At 39.4% G+C, this 15,723-nt stretch overlaps 1 protein-coding gene across 2 annotated transcripts in view; it reads left to right on the forward strand.

Annotated features, from left to right (window-relative positions):
* DHX35 (DEAH-box helicase 35) overlaps positions 1-8,796 on the forward strand; it is a 41,391-nt gene extending 32,595 nt beyond the window's left edge. For both annotated transcript variants that reach the window (XM_060772233.2, XM_060772234.2), the window contains 4 exons: positions 1,327-1,408; positions 2,099-2,170; positions 4,195-4,306; positions 6,627-8,796. In XM_060772233.2, the coding sequence (XP_060628216.2) occupies positions 1,327-1,408; positions 2,099-2,170; positions 4,195-4,306; positions 6,627-6,671 (311 nt within the window). In that variant the 3' untranslated portion in view covers positions 6,672-8,796. The remainder of the gene's footprint in view (positions 1-1,326; positions 1,409-2,098; positions 2,171-4,194; positions 4,307-6,626) is intronic.
* The last annotated feature ends 6,927 nt before the right edge of the window (positions 8,797-15,723 follow it).

Below are 15,723 nucleotides of genomic sequence, written 5' to 3' on the forward strand. Positions count from 1 at the left end.
TTGAATGGTTTTGGTAACATGTGGTGTATTTTTATTAATGGAAGCTTTGATAGAATTCAGTATACCTGTAACTTTACTGCTTCAAGCTAGCAATATTTATATACTACAGTGCAAGATATATGGAATAATTTCTCTGGCTTCCCTCTCCATGTTTGATTTACTTACATATTACATGGAGGAAATCCAAATGATGTGGTGTCTCTTGAAAAGAAATGAACACACCCAATTTGACAAACATCTGTCTGTCTTAATCAAAAAGGTGCTTATCAGTGTAAACACAAGAAGTCCCTAGCATGAATCAGACTTCTACATATTTTGGTTCTAGGTGTCATAACTCATGGTGAAATATGTAAAGGAAATAATTTTCATGTGGTTACATTTCTTGTTTATTAAGAAGATTAATACCGTTTTCACATGCGCTATAAAGTGGTTTACAGTTAACAAGTCTAGAAATGCCACATTATGTCAACCAATATGTAGATTCAAAGTAGCAAATTAATAAAAATGGTACAAAATATTCCCCATCATGTCTCCCAGTTCCTTTTCAGAGGTCACAATTAAATGTTCTGTTCAGAATTGCACATAGGAAATCCTATTTGTGTTCAGTGCTGACTAACTGCATTTTAAAACTGCTGAAATTCTATAAATCTTGATCTCTGATTATTAGAACATTTTTCTTTTGTTCTATCATCAAGTGTGGGCTAGAGTAAGGTCTTAGAGTAGATGCAACAGTTCGCATTATTACATGGCATGTAACAGGTATTTAAAAAAATTGTTTTAGTGAAAAGCAATGTAGATGAATGGGAGCATGGATCCTCAGCCATTATCTAATGGGATATTTGCTCATTTCAAATCCTTCCTCTTTCATCTGTTTTTAACCTGGAAAAAGAGATAGGGCAGGTAAAAAAGCAAGTGAGAGAACACAGTGATCTTGAGCAGACAATAAGCAGAAAAGCAATAGTTCAAGTCCCCTCCCCTCTGTTTATTGCAGGAGTTAGATCTTTTAAAAAGTTGTTGTAACTGTCTGCTGTGTAATGTCTCATTTGAGCACTTCTGATACCTGGCTTTGTGAGATCTGAATAACGCAGCTATAGTTAGGAAGAAATAATTGATATTTTACATAGTGATGAGGTTATCTGGTCATCTGGTGAACATGAAAGAAAACAGATATTTTAGAGTCTATTTGAAGAGCATCTTTAAAATGTATTTGATGAGTCACCTCATCAAAGAATATGGAATTTAAGATTCTTCTAATATCACAGGTAATTGACCTGTGTGGGTCAATAGAGACACTTAAAAGCAGTGGCATTTGTTTATTTATTTTAGGTGATCCAGATCCTGTTCTAAGGTGCATAGTTTCTGGATTCTTTGCTAATGCAGCCAGATTTCATTCCACGGGAGCCTACAGGTAAATTATTATTATTATTATTATTATTATTATTATTATTATTATTGGTTTAAAAAAACCCATTCCTAGTACATGAACATCCCAGTATCCTAGTGGTGACCACTATAGCTCAGCTCTGAGTGTGGTGAAAAAGGGGTGGAGATGGGTAATTGCAATCTTGCAATACTGGTAGAATAGAAAGTGAAAAATGTGGGTAACGTGGGCAAGAGTTATGATCAATAAAAGGGTCATTGGAAGGCAAAAGCCGTTAAAAACAGCACTGATTTGCTTTCCTCAATACTATATATCAGCTACAATCACAGGCTAACTGTTCTTCTGTGACATAAATTGGCACTCTACTTCCTAGTGAACTGAGCTACATCAGGCAGAGACAAATCAGACTGCAAATATTCTAGAGCTATCCATCATCTTCTTAGACGAACTGCCTTCATATCTCTGAAGTGTAAAGTCAGTGTAAATAAGAGGAAAATAAAGACATTCAAAACACCTAAATGAATGCTGGAAATGTCTCCAACTCAATTTCCTTTTGCTGTTAGTATTGTTGAAAAATTTGCCTATCAATAATCAGGCTAATAATTGAGGAAGGGTGTCTTATATGAGATAGATTATATTGGCTTCTATACTGGCTTGGTGTGGCACATCAGGAAATAATTACAATATTTGAGTCTGAAATAACACTCTTCACTCAAGGACTATCCGTGATGATCATGAACTTCATATCCACCCCACCTCAGTGCTATATGCAGAGAAGCCCCCTCGTTGGTAAGTTTACAGATTTTGTTTTTTAACTGTGGGTTTAACACTTTATGTTGAGATAGTTGCATAAAGTACACCCTCCAGCTGTTTATGTGGCCCTGTGTCTCTCCAGATTCCTTGGCCATCCTTTTATCCCCAAGAAAGGAAGAATGGAAAAAAGATGCCCACCTTTTGATCAGGTTGCAGAGGTGCCTTTAAAGAAACTGCCAGCCTCTTAGTGCCTTTAAAGAAAATTCAGCTCCCAGGAGATCTCAGGGCAGAAAATGCATTCCTGGAGCAATTATGGTTGCCTGACATGCTTGTTTGTTATTCAGCATGTTCCTCGTAGCATTTAACTATGATGAACATAGGAGACCGTGTCCTCAGAATGCACCATATACTATTGATTCCACAGAAAGGCCTACAAGTGGATCAATCTGTGCAAATGATTATTTTATTGCATGTGTAGCTTAAATAGTCATTTTCTGACCCCAGTGCTGGACACCAGAAGTTTAGTTCTAAGGGGAGTTTACCCCCCCCCCCCCACAGGAGTGATTTTGAACTTGTTCTCTAGAAGTGTGCTTGCAAAATTCAGAGATTGCTGCCCATACTTATTATTTTTGAAGAAGAGTTTTGGGAGTACTGACCAGTAGTACTCCATTTCTAGTGAAGATGTCTTTGATGACTACTTTTCACATTCTGATGATCTTAGTATATCCCTACAGGAGGACAGGGGGAGTAATGTTTTTGGAGCAGGTACAAATATCATAAGTACATATCAATACTATGTGTATTTGTCCCAGAATATGTGTAAACAGTGGAATATTAAATTGTCTATATGAAACATACTGGATTTTATTTAAATCTTTTTTTCTTACTGACACTCTTCATCAGTCCATAAAGATGAAAAGTTTCTGCCCAACACTAGGAATATTCCAATCTCCTTCTCACCTTCATGTGCTTCATCTAGCAGATAGACAATTATTCTGTTATTATGACTTAAGAATCACAGAATCATAGACTCTCAGAGTTGGAAAAGACCTCGTGGGCCATCCAGTTCAATCCCCTGCCAAGGAGCAGGAAAATCATATTCAAAACACGGCCAACAGATGGCCATCCAGCCTTTGCTTAAGAGCCTCCAAAGGAGCCACCACCACACTCTGGGGCAGAGAGTTCCACTGCTGAACAGCTCTCACAGTCAGGAAGTTCTTCCTCATGTTCAGGTGGAATCTCCTTCCCTGTAGTTTGAAGTTATTGTTCCGCGCCCTAGTCTCCAGGACAGCAGAAAACAAGCTTGCTCCCTCCTCCCTATGACTTCCTCTCACACATTTATACATGGCTATCATGTCTCCTCCCAGCCTTCTCTTCTGCAGGCTAAACATGTCCAGTTCTTTAAGCTGATCCTCATAGGCCTTGTTCTCCAGACCCTTGATCATTTTACAAACTGGACAAACTGGACACATTCCAGTTTGTCAACATCTCCCTTAAATTGTGATGCCCAGAATTGGACACAGTATTCCAGATGTGGTCTGACCAAGGCAAAATAAAGGGGTATCATGACTTCCCTGGATCTAGACACTATACTCCTATTGATGCAGGCCAAAATCCCATTGGCTTATTTTGCCGCTGCAGGACATTGTTGGCTCATGCTTAACTTGTTGTCCACAAGGACTCCAAGATAGTTTTCACACATACTGCTTTCACACATCCCCATTCTAACTTGTTGTCATTGCTTCCATTCCTTGGGTATCTTTTCTAGTTAAAAAATAACAACAAAACACTAAGCATTTTACAGATAACATAGTCCAAAATTAAAAATAATACAGGTATGTAGCAATATTAAAAACACTATTATGCAGTGCCTCCAAAACTAAAATACAGGATGAATTAGTTGGCATAACACCAGTATTATGAAATTAATCAACCCCATCCAATCTAATAAGAGGCATCATTACCACATGAGGTCTTTTAAAATGGAAAAACAAGTGGACTGATATTCACATGTTTTGCTAGTTGTCTGCTCTTTATAATAGCTTTGTTTGACATTTTAGGGTAGTCTACAATGAAGTCATACAGACCTCAAAATATTACATGCGGGACGTGACAGCTATTGAGTCTGCGTGGCTGTTGGAACTGGCCCCTCACTTCTATCAGCAAGGAACGGTATGGGCTTGGCATAAACGCCAAACGGCATCATTGCTGTATTGGCAGCTCTTGCTATTCTATCCTTTTTATGCTTGTTGTATTTATTTTCTATTACAACTATTTGAGTTACTTGTTTGTACTTGAAAAATTTGCAACAACCACAATATATTTAAGGGTTAGGTCTGTTCATTTTGTCATGGCATTCGAATCTTTTCCATTAAATTTCAGTTTACAGAATATATAGATACTTTGGCTTTTAATCTGTGAATTAACCTATTAATTGGGGAGACATGTTTTAAACAACTGATGCATATTGGAAATGGACTAAACCCTTTATAATAATATTATAATATGTTTCTTTCTGGTTAAAGCAGTGCAGATATAATTGTGAAGTTTAAGGGAAAATCATGTGATGAGATCCTATTCTCTCTATCCATAGCTTTGGTTTCCTAATCTCACCCGTGGTCTCTTGTGTTTGTCTTAAATTTATTGCATGCTTTTCCCCCAACAAATCCCAAAGTAGCAAATATGGGCCTCTCCAACCCAATTTTATCTTCCCAATAAATAACGCTGTTAAGTTTGTTAACTGAGGGATGGTGACTGTCCCAAAGCCACCCAGTGCTCTTCATTTCTGAGTGGGAGTATTCAAGCTTAGCTCAGACATTGTAAAACATAGCTTTTGAGTACTTTATTTAAAAAGTTATAAAGGTTGTTTTAACCCGGAATCAAGCTTGCTTGAGCCATAGTTAACATGAGAGGGAATCACTCTGTGGATAGTAAACGCAAGTGGTAGAGTGTATGATCTCATGTTCCAATCCTTTGGGTCTTGTATGCCTGAAGTATACCTGGGTAGATGTTGACAAGCAACTTGGTCTCTCAGGTTTAAGCCAATCATCTTTTCATTCTATGGTGACCTGCCTTACATTAGTGTCTATATTTGTGAAAAATTAACACAAATTGCTTAGAGGTTATGAGCTGTGCTATAAAAAACCTAAATATTATCATGCAACAAAACAGGCATGTGTAGTAGGTGAAGTTAGAGAGAGAGTGTCATCTAGGAGAGCTAATGAATTGTGAGTTCTAAAGCATTGTTGTTGTGTGCCTTAAAGTCATTTGACTCCTGGAGGCCTGAAAGTAGACCTGCTGTGATTTTCTTGGCAAAGTTTGTTCAGATGAAAGTTTGCCTTTACCCTTCTCTGAAACTGAGAAAGCCTTGCCAAGTGATTTCCCATGGCTGAGCAGAGGTTTGAACCCTAGTCTCTAGAATTATAGTCAAATCCCACTAGCTAAAATAATATCCAATTTTCCATGTTTTTGCAAATGAGAAATGATAAACCAAGGGCCCCCTTGTGGCACAGCGGGTTAAACCACTGAGCTGCTGAACTTGCTGATCGAAAGATTTGGAGAGTGGGGTGAGCTCCAACTGTTAGGCCCAGCTTCTGCCAACTTAGCAGTTTGAAAACATGCAAATGTGAGTAGATCAATAGGTACAGCTTCAGTGGGAAGGTAACAGTGCTCCATGCAATCATGCTGCCCACATGACCTCTGTGGTGTCTATGGGCAATGCCAGCTCTTTGGCTTAGAAATGGAAATAAGCACTACCCCCCAGAGTTGTACACAATTAGAACTAATGTCAGGGGAAACCTTTACATTTTTAATAGTAAACCAGAAGCTGCTTCGGAGGCCCATGATGTCAGTTGTCTTGTAAAACATTTTGTGAAATAGCTCTAGTAAATATATACAGGCTCATTTTACTTTCTGGAATACAGACAGTCCCCGAGTTACAAACATTTGACTTACAAATGACTCGTAGTTAAAACAGGGGTGAGACAACAAGGAATGAGAGAAATCTATCCCTTGGAAAGGAAATTCACTCCTGAAAGAGTTATTGTGGAGAAAAGGTTTATCCACTAAAATTTTATCGCCAATCCTTGTTTCCACAACAAAATTATATTCTCACAGGGACAGAAGGTGAGTTGAAATCTTCTGAATAGGTGCATGGGCAGCAAAACAAACACCACAGGGGTGTTAACTCTTCTCTATGCTATCCAAAGCCAATATATTTATATAATTTATTTGGCTGGAGTTTCACATTAAAATTGTACATGTTCTGACGTACAAACAAATTCAACTTAAGGACAAACCTACAGAACCAATCTTTTTCATAACTTAGGGACTACCTGTCCTGGAAAATTAAATTGTATGTGGTGGAAAGTTTTAAAAGCAGAATTGAATTAGCTGTTGACATCATGGCTGATTTAGACAGGATAGATGAGATTATTTATCCAAACACTTATGAAATTCTAAAATTGAAAACAGTACTTTTCTTTCATTCCAGCACCTGTCCCTGAAAGCCAAAAGAACTAAAGTTGATGACCACTGACTCACCCTTGCCGTTGAAGTTCATGGTGCGTGATGCTGAACTTTCCGCCAATTGAAACTCTGCTACTGTCCATCCAGTTAGTTGATTAGCAACCTGACCCCATATCGACTATAAATTTTGAAATGCCTGCCTGCCAGGTTCCTGTAGGAATTTATGCATGATCAATACATTGTAACTGAAGTAGAGCTTGCATTGTGGACATTTTATCCAGCAATCTTAATTGTGCCAACTGCTCCTGCTCACCAGGATGTTTTGCTCCTTTTAAACTAAGTAGGAAAATTATGAGTGCAAAAGGAGACTCTTAAAACTGTGTGAGGTTTTGCAGTGTGTGGGTTACTGCCCTGCATCCTTGGGGCAGAGAGGAGAAGGAAGGTATAACGTCCTCAGAGTGACAAAGTAGAGCTCAGGATCCTTTAGACCACTGTGAAAGCCATTGGCCATCCTGGACCTCCCTGCAAATTGTAGGCAGATTTGGGGCCACGAGCCTTGCAATACTTTAATGATTGTAATGAAAACCTTGAAACTGTGATTGTGCCTCACTGCTGTGATTCCCCCCTTCTGCTTTTGCTTTGAAGCAATAGATTTCTAATCTTTTACCAACTTTCCTTTCATTTTCTCTCTCCCTCTTTGCAATGGTTCTGTTTTTCAAGCCAGCCTCTTCACATAAATGCAAAATTTGTTAATCCACAGCAATTTTAAAATCAGAATATGTAAGGGAAGGATGTTCACAACCAGGATAGATGCAAGTCTAGGTGGTTTGCTTCTTGGTTCAAAATATTAAAGAAATAGGGATATTGCTCCAATCTCATATAGATCTTCATTTTAACTGATTTTATATTGTGAATTTTGGAAATACCTGTTCTCTCTAGAGAGCCTTTCCAAATCTTGCTTTGCCTGTGATTTTCATCAGTCTGTTAACAGGCAACTGTATAGCAACAAGAGGAAAGAGTGCCACCTTTAAAGAGAGGAGTAGGATGGCTGTCTTAAGAGATACTATTTTTTCTCAGATGTGGAGGGTTGCAGATACTGTAGAGTGTCCTAGACTGGTAGTAGAACACTGGGATTGTTCTTCCTGTAAATTAATTTGGTCTTCCACTTTGTAAACCTTTTTGCTATTATATCTGACAGGATCAGTCTTTATCCTGTTGCTAGTGCAATATAAGATGCTTGTCTGTGAAGGCACCTGATTAAGAATAATTTCAAGGATATTCAGTTCTCTTCAGGTAAGGTGTAGAACTGCCCACCTCCCAAAACGTAGCATGAGATTTAAGCTCGTTAAAACCATCTGATGGTGCTGTGTTTAGCCACGTTTAATAGGTGCCAAGATGTGCTTCTGGAAAACCAGAAAATTATATCCTGCCCTCTCAACTCTTTATTAAAACATCGTAATCTTTACAGCAGTTCACAGACTGCCATCCTTGAAGGTATAATGATCTATTCAGCAGGCACTGGTTAAACTGAACTTTGGCTGCCTTCCTACATAAACTCCTGTCAGTGTGTCAGAAGTACAATTTTGGATAAATATATATTTATTTTCATTTTTTATTTTAGGTTTTTAAAAATGTTTGGATTTGTGTTTGTTTTTAGAATATTTATTTTGTTGAATGACTTGTTCTCTTCCTCCTGTTTAAAATGTCTATAAATGATCAAGTTTTTTTAAAAACACAGAATAAGGGTTTTCCTTATCCTGAATGTGCATTATAAGTCAACTTTTCTAATCTTTTTTTCACTCTGTTCTCCATAAATCTTCAGAGAAGCTTATTTTGTCAATCTGTGGTCCATTCAGTATCTCTGCGCTGTATATATCACCAGCCTCACCAAACTTCATTCCATCTTTTGGATTTCTAATGCAGATGTTTCTCTCTTCTCTTCACTTCCCCATCCCTCCACTATGGTATGTGAGCTCTGTTGAGCTGAGGTTGTCTTTTAATCTTGTGGGATACGTGATGTTCAGAATATTGTTGATGCACCATAATGGGTGTTTCACTTAATTCTAAAGGTCTTTTTCCTTTTAAAAAGCTTACAAAGTCCTGGATACAAAGTGTGTAAATTTCCATGTTGTTTTGTCCTCTGTTAACACACTCTAGGGGAAAAATAAAGTTGTGAAATTAAATAATCTAGAAAATGTGTGCCTATTAATCAAAGTTAATTGTCTGAATCATTATCTGAATGAACACACTGTCTTTCCCAAGGCAGCACATAATGTCCTAGAAACTCAACCACCATGTCCACCTATCATGTTTCACAAACTCCAGCCTTCATTCAAACAGATAAAAAACATTTCTAAGTGCCTTAAATTTGGGGATTTTCTGATTCTCTCCAGTGAAAATTACAGTGTATTTTGGATATTAAAAAGCACAATGTCTACATTAATATTTGCATTAATATTTACAAGTAAGTATCAAATGAATTTCATCATATTCAAACACCTAGAGCAAGAATACACATATTCATAAGAGGGGGAACTTCTGTGTTGCGTAATTATTATCAGACTGTGTTCGGACACACACAAAAAAGAGATGCCAGGGAGAGAGAAGCAACATTAATGCCTCACCCAACTGCAAGGACCCCTACCATTGTGTCTGGCACCATTGGTGCTAGTCTTACTGCTAAGGAGGCAGGGACACAGGTGCAGTCCTGGGCACTGGCACTTAGTGAACCTGGTGGTGATCCATCTGCCCAACAATTTTCAAGCATACTCAATTAGTTTCTGCAGGGAGGCAGAATGGGATGGTCAATCTGGGCCAGCTTGTCCAAGCTGTCATCAGCCAAACCATCTTTATACTGTTTCTACAGTGTCGCAGCATTCCAGGACAAGTATTGAGCCAACACCTGGAAGGTGGTAACACGACCTTCCATCGACCATTTTGGGGTCCTCCCATGCCTCTCTTATTTTCTTCAGAAAGTCAGTGAGTCTGATTAGGAGAGGGCTTTACTGAAGGAGAATGGAGCTTGGCCCATTTTGAAGCTGGACCAGTAAGCAGTTCAATTATAAATACCACTTTTACCTGGTCAGTAGGGAAGTCTTCAGGGCAGAACTGCATGTAGAGATGACAATGAGCCAAAAAGGTCTGGAACTGGTCTGGGGAGCTATCCAATTCCTCTATTCGAGACACATGGTGCTTATGTTAAGAAGTCTATAGTGCAGGCATGGGCAAACTTTCTAACTTGGGGGCTGTATGGTAGGCTAGAGCAAGGTGGACAGGCCAGGAGGGAGGGAGTTCTCCCCAAGTCCCCTCCTCTTCTCTTTTGGAGGCAGAAAGTAAAGGAAAGATGGAAATGTTTGAATCCCCAAAAGGGTTAGCCTTGGTCAGGATCTCAATAGCCGTTTGGAAGTGTTACCCTTTTAGAGATTAATTGGCATTAACACTATTTGGAATAATCATGATCTTCCTGAGAAGAGTTAAATACTCTTTTGAGTGAATCTTCTCCTTAGTAGTAAATATCCACTAGTATTTCATGCAAGGCAAATTAGGCTTCTCAGTTGTTAGACTGATATACCTGGTTATTTCTCTGAACTGTTAGGAACAAAGATATGGTAATGCACAAAATACATAGCAGATCTCCAGCAGTGTTATTTCAGTTGCTCTGCAAAAATCTACTCTCTCATAAAATATATTGCTTTTAAATCATGCTCTCAAGAGACAAACAATAAGTAGTCTTCGTTAAAAGTAACATACTTGATTTACTTACAAACCTCATGTATTCAGGATACAAGTACATTTATTATTGGTTGATTGTTTACACTATAACTTCTGTAAAACATTCTGTTTTAGTCTCTTCTTTGTTGTATGCAGACTGCCTTTAGTCTAATACATTACTGAACATTGACTCAATACAGACGGACTATAAACTACAGCATACTGTACCGACTGAGTTCTAATGCAAACCAGCTTCTAAAATGGAGTCTCAGTCTGAATAGTCCCAGATCTGGTCACATGGTCTGCAGTCCCACCCACAACCTCAAACAACATAGAGTTAAGGGAGAAACTTCATATCAAGATATACATGCAATATAGCAAGCAATCACAATTATGTGATGTGGTGTCTCTATTTACCATGGTCCCAGTTGCAGACACCATGGCACTCATCAACCAGAGGTTCCCAGAAGACATCACGGCGCTGTTTCACCATTGCCTCACCACCAGCTATTTTCAGTGGGACAATGAATTCTACGAACAGAAAGATGGAGTAGCTATGGGGAGCCCTCTCAGCCCAGTCATAGCTAACTTCTACATGGAACAATTTGAAAAACAAGCTCTTGAAACAGCAACCAAAAAGCCCACTATATGGTTCAGATATGTGGATGACACTTTCACCATTTGGAGCCATGGAGAAGAAGAACTCAACAGGTTCCTGGAACATCTTAACAGCATCCACCCTAACATCCAGTTCACTATGGAAAAAGAAAAGGAAGGAAGATTGCCTTTTCTAGATGTCCTAGTCATCCGTAAACCAGATCAACAATTGGGTCACACCGTTTACAGAAAACCCACACACACAGATAGATATCTACATAAAAACTCCAACCATCACCCAAGTAAAAAAAGAAGCACCATTAAAGCCTTGGCAGACCGTGCAAAAAGAATCTGTGAACCCCATCTCCTCCAAGATGAACTGAACCACCTCAACTGGGCTTTACATGCCAATGGATATTCCACCTCAGACATCAGAAGAGCTGAAAGACCAAGAACAAGCCACAAGAGTAAAGATGAAGATCCACCCAGAGGAAAAGTGTTCCTGCCATACATCAAGGGAACCACTGATCGCATAGGAAAGCTGATGAGGAAACACAACATACAAACAATCTACAAACCCACCAAGAAAATCCAACAAATGCTACGTTCAGCAAAGGACAAGAGGGATCCTCTCACCTCTGCAGGAGTCTACCGTATACCATGCAGCTGTGGACAAGTCTACATAGGGACCACCAAACGCAGCGCCCAAACAAGAATCCAGGAACATGAAAGGCACTGCAGACTACTCCAACCAGAGAAATCAGCCATAGCAGAGCACCTGATGAACCAACCTGGACACAGCATTTTATTTGAGAACACAAAAATGCTGGACCACTCTCACAACCACCATGTCAGACTACACAGAGAAGCCATTGAAATCCACAAACGTGGACAATTTCAACAGAAAGGAAGAAACCATGAAAATGAACAAAATCTGGCTACCAGTATTAAAAAATTCTAACATTAAAACAGCAGAGAGAAAAACAGGCAGGGACTTCTAAGCACCTTTCATTAAGAGTTTGCTCCAGGCACAGTCAGCCCATTGTATGCTAATCAAGGTGGTCAGTTGAAAAGATTCACACCTAGCCCAACTTACAAAAGCCTTTTGTCTCACCCTGGTCAGTCCACAGATATATAAACCCCTTTTTTCCCAGCTCCAGCAGACCTCTGAGGAAGCCTGCCATAGATGCAGGTGAAACGTCAGGAGAAATGCCTCTAGAACATGGCCATATAGCCCGAAAAAACCCACAAGAACTGAATCACAATTATATACATAACAAATAACTAGCATAGGAGGTTTATAGAAGGTTGCTATTTCCAACTATTTTATGGTGTAACTGCATAGCTTTTCCCCCTAAGATTTTTTAAATTGTTTTGAAAGTATTGAGGATTTCTGATTTTTTTAAATATTTCTGCTTATTTATGAATTGCATTCAATTGCTTTCTCTCCCTCGCCCATTCTTTGTCTTCTTCCCTTTCTCACTGATGGCATGTCACATCCAGTCTAATGCAATCTCTCAGAAATTCATTGTGAAATTTCCAGCAAACTTTTAAATTATTCTTTGGGTTAGAGTTTTAAGCGCTTTTGCAATGTTACGCTAGTTGATCATTAGAATAATTTTGTTATAAAGCTAGAATTACTCCTTCCTTCTCTTTGATCTCTGCTGAATCTGCATCCAGGAAGTAATATATGTCATCAAAGGTTGTTCGAAGAATATAGAAACATGCAAGACAAATACAGATGTGTTGTGTTTTATTGTGTTTCATTTCTTTTCATTAAATACTGGGTTAATTTAAACAGATTCCCACTGGCCATTGCAGCACACCAAAATACTTGGGAAATTACTCTGGACCGTGCTCTGGCCTACAAGAAGCACTGTTTGACTATCAAGCAAAAGTGGGCACTAGAAATGATATCATACAAAAGCTGACTGGCACAACCTGGGAATCATAACCAGACACAGTAAAGACATCTGCCCTTGTGCTTTCCTACCCTGCTGCTGAATACGCATACCTAGTGTGGAACACATCTCACCATGTTAAAACAGTGGATGTGGCTCTTAATGAGACATGCCGCATTTTCACAGGATGTCTATGCCCCACACTACTGGATAAATTATACTGTTTAGCCAGTATTGTGCTACCTGACATCCGTCGGGAAGTAGCAACCAACAATGAAAGACCAAGACAGATATCAGACAGCACACCAATGTCTAAATCAAGAAAAAGCATCCTGAGGTCTACAAAGATGCTCACAGGAACACTTCAGCAAGCGAGAGTCCAAAAGTGGCAGGCTAAAACCTGGAACCTCAAACCATGGCTGATACTGAATGAGAGACACTCTCCTGGGTACGCAGAAGACTGGGCGACTTGGAAGGGGCTGAACAGACTGTGCTCTGGCACCACAAGATGCAGAGCCAACCTTAAAAAATGATACCCTGTTGATAATAAAGGGGGCAAGAAATTACAGAACACATTTTGGAAATATTTCCAAGGTAGCTCCAACATCTATAAAAATCAGACTTGCCGACATCTTTATATTATGAAACCTAGAAAACACTATTTGTTTTATAGTAGTGTTTTTTTACCAGGCAGCACTATGTAAGCCACACATAGACAGGGGTCTTGCCAGGTATCATGAAGTTAACTGTCAAAACTACAACATAAAATGAGGCAGAGCACTGATGGTTACAGCAGATCTGAATCTCTAATACAGGCTGCAGCTGTTTAAAACAGTGGATCAGATAAGCTACTAGAGCCCCCAGTGGTGCAATGGGTTAAACCCTTGTGCCAGCAGGATTGGAGACCGATAGGTCAGAGGTTTGATTCTGGAGAGAGTGTGGATGAACTTCTGTCAGCTCCATACAGGGACATGAGAGAAGCCTCCCACAAGGATGTTAAAACATCTGGATGTCTCCTGGGCAACGTCCTTGCAGATGGCCAATTCTCTCACATCAGAAGTGACTTGCAGTTTCTCAAGTCGCTCCTCACACGAAAAAAAAAGATAAGCTACTATTAACTATTCAGTTAGTTTGAATAGCTAGAGGAGCTCTTCACAGCTCCCACTAAAGGGAACTGTTGGAAAGAGTGAGGCACATCTGAGAGTTAAATAATACCCGGAATATGAGTAAAAAGGGAATTAATTCTTTTTTAAAAAAAATGAAATATTGCTCTTTCCTTAGGAATTATAGGTATTGCTTATTTAATACTTTGAGGCATGGGAGGACAAGGGGAAAAACAGTTGATAGGAAAAAATGGAATATAACTTGCTATGAAAGAAAAAAGATTTTTGCAATACTTGTCATTCTGGTCACACTTGATTAAAATCAGCTTTAATTCTTGTAACTTGGTGTGCTTAGAGCAAAACATGCATTTTCCTGTAAACTTTTGTCTACTACATACTTGCAATCAGGCTGCATGTCGTTTTCCTCAATATCCAAATTTCATGCATTTTTAGAAGTCTGTTGCAAAACCAGTTTCTGACTTTTCACTCGCATTAGAGGTTATGAGGTATCCAAACCATTACTTCCAGTTTGAGGACCACCTTCTCCTCCCTCCAGAACACATATAGACAAGCACTTTTTCATGGCCCCAGTACAAAATTCTTTCTATTATTGTGAGTAGATGTTATTTTTGATTGATGGAGCAACTTGTAATGTGCTCTACTGGTGTCTCTCCCATCTCACAATTGCCCTAAAAACATAGAGGAGTTATTCTAGGGCTATTCCAAAATATACTAAATGTCAACCAGTCACTTGGAAGTGCTTTTAATGCTGCTACAGGTGGCAAAAGCAAGTTTTCAGGAAGAAATAAAATGAATTAGTGCTGGTCTTTGTTGCTCCCTAAGGTAAATAAGGTACTTCAGAAAAATCCCCAGTTTTTCTCCAGACACATTTTACCCACCCATTCCATTCTACAGCTGATTTTCTTAGAACTAATGTTAGAGAGGCCGGATTCTTCACAAGTCCCTTGGCATTTGTTTATTGGCTTGAAGTTTGGTCCTCCAGGTTGTTTTGGACTTATGATCTCTCTGACCTTTACATCTTACCCTTTAGGTCGCGATAGCACCCGTCCTCTCAGTCTTTGCCAGCAGAGAGCCCAGGAAAGCTGGGCAAAAGAAAATTGGGAGTTGGTTTGCTGACAGAGATAGCTGAGCTCATAGGCACTCAAGTAACAAATTGAATAGTGAATATCTTAAGACGGCTCTGGTTTATTGTCCAGATCGGGTCAGTGGAAAAAAAATATCAGGAGGCTGAACAAAGAGATGGGCTCCTTTAGCAGATAAATGGGCTGATCATTTTATATTGAGGAACAATCTCTAAAACATAGTTTACTGCGCAGCTGAGGACCGAAGCATTTGCTGATGCCAAGAGCTCCTGCTCTGACCCTAGGCACGAGGGGAATTAAATGGTGCGCTGTTTTTTGATGGTTAAACTCCCTGAAGAAGACACACCATTTGTTACCGGGGCTCTGATGAAGTAAAGTGCGGTTTATATGTACAAGGCCGGCCTTCAACTCATCTCAGAATGAATGGAGAGGTAAAATTGAATTTTACACTCCTGCTGCTATGATTAATGTTCAGGCTGTCAGCTGCCGCTTTGGCCCACAAGGGGGCACTGTGGCCTCGTGGTCGCGCCTCCTTTGGCCCATTTATGCACAGAGTTGCCAAATGGAAGGAAGTCTGCATAAATGAATAAAGGTTGCGAGAATAAACCTGTTACAGCAATAAATTCCCTGTGCGCCCACCTCAGTAAAATCCTTTGATATGAGGCAGTACCTGACAAAGGAATAAACTTGTTAGATGAATAAAAGAG

Source organism: Anolis sagrei, chromosome 4 (genome assembly GCF_037176765.1).
Source record: "Anolis sagrei isolate rAnoSag1 chromosome 4, rAnoSag1.mat, whole genome shotgun sequence".
Classification (NCBI taxonomy): Eukaryota; Metazoa; Chordata; class Lepidosauria; order Squamata; family Dactyloidae; genus Anolis; species Anolis sagrei.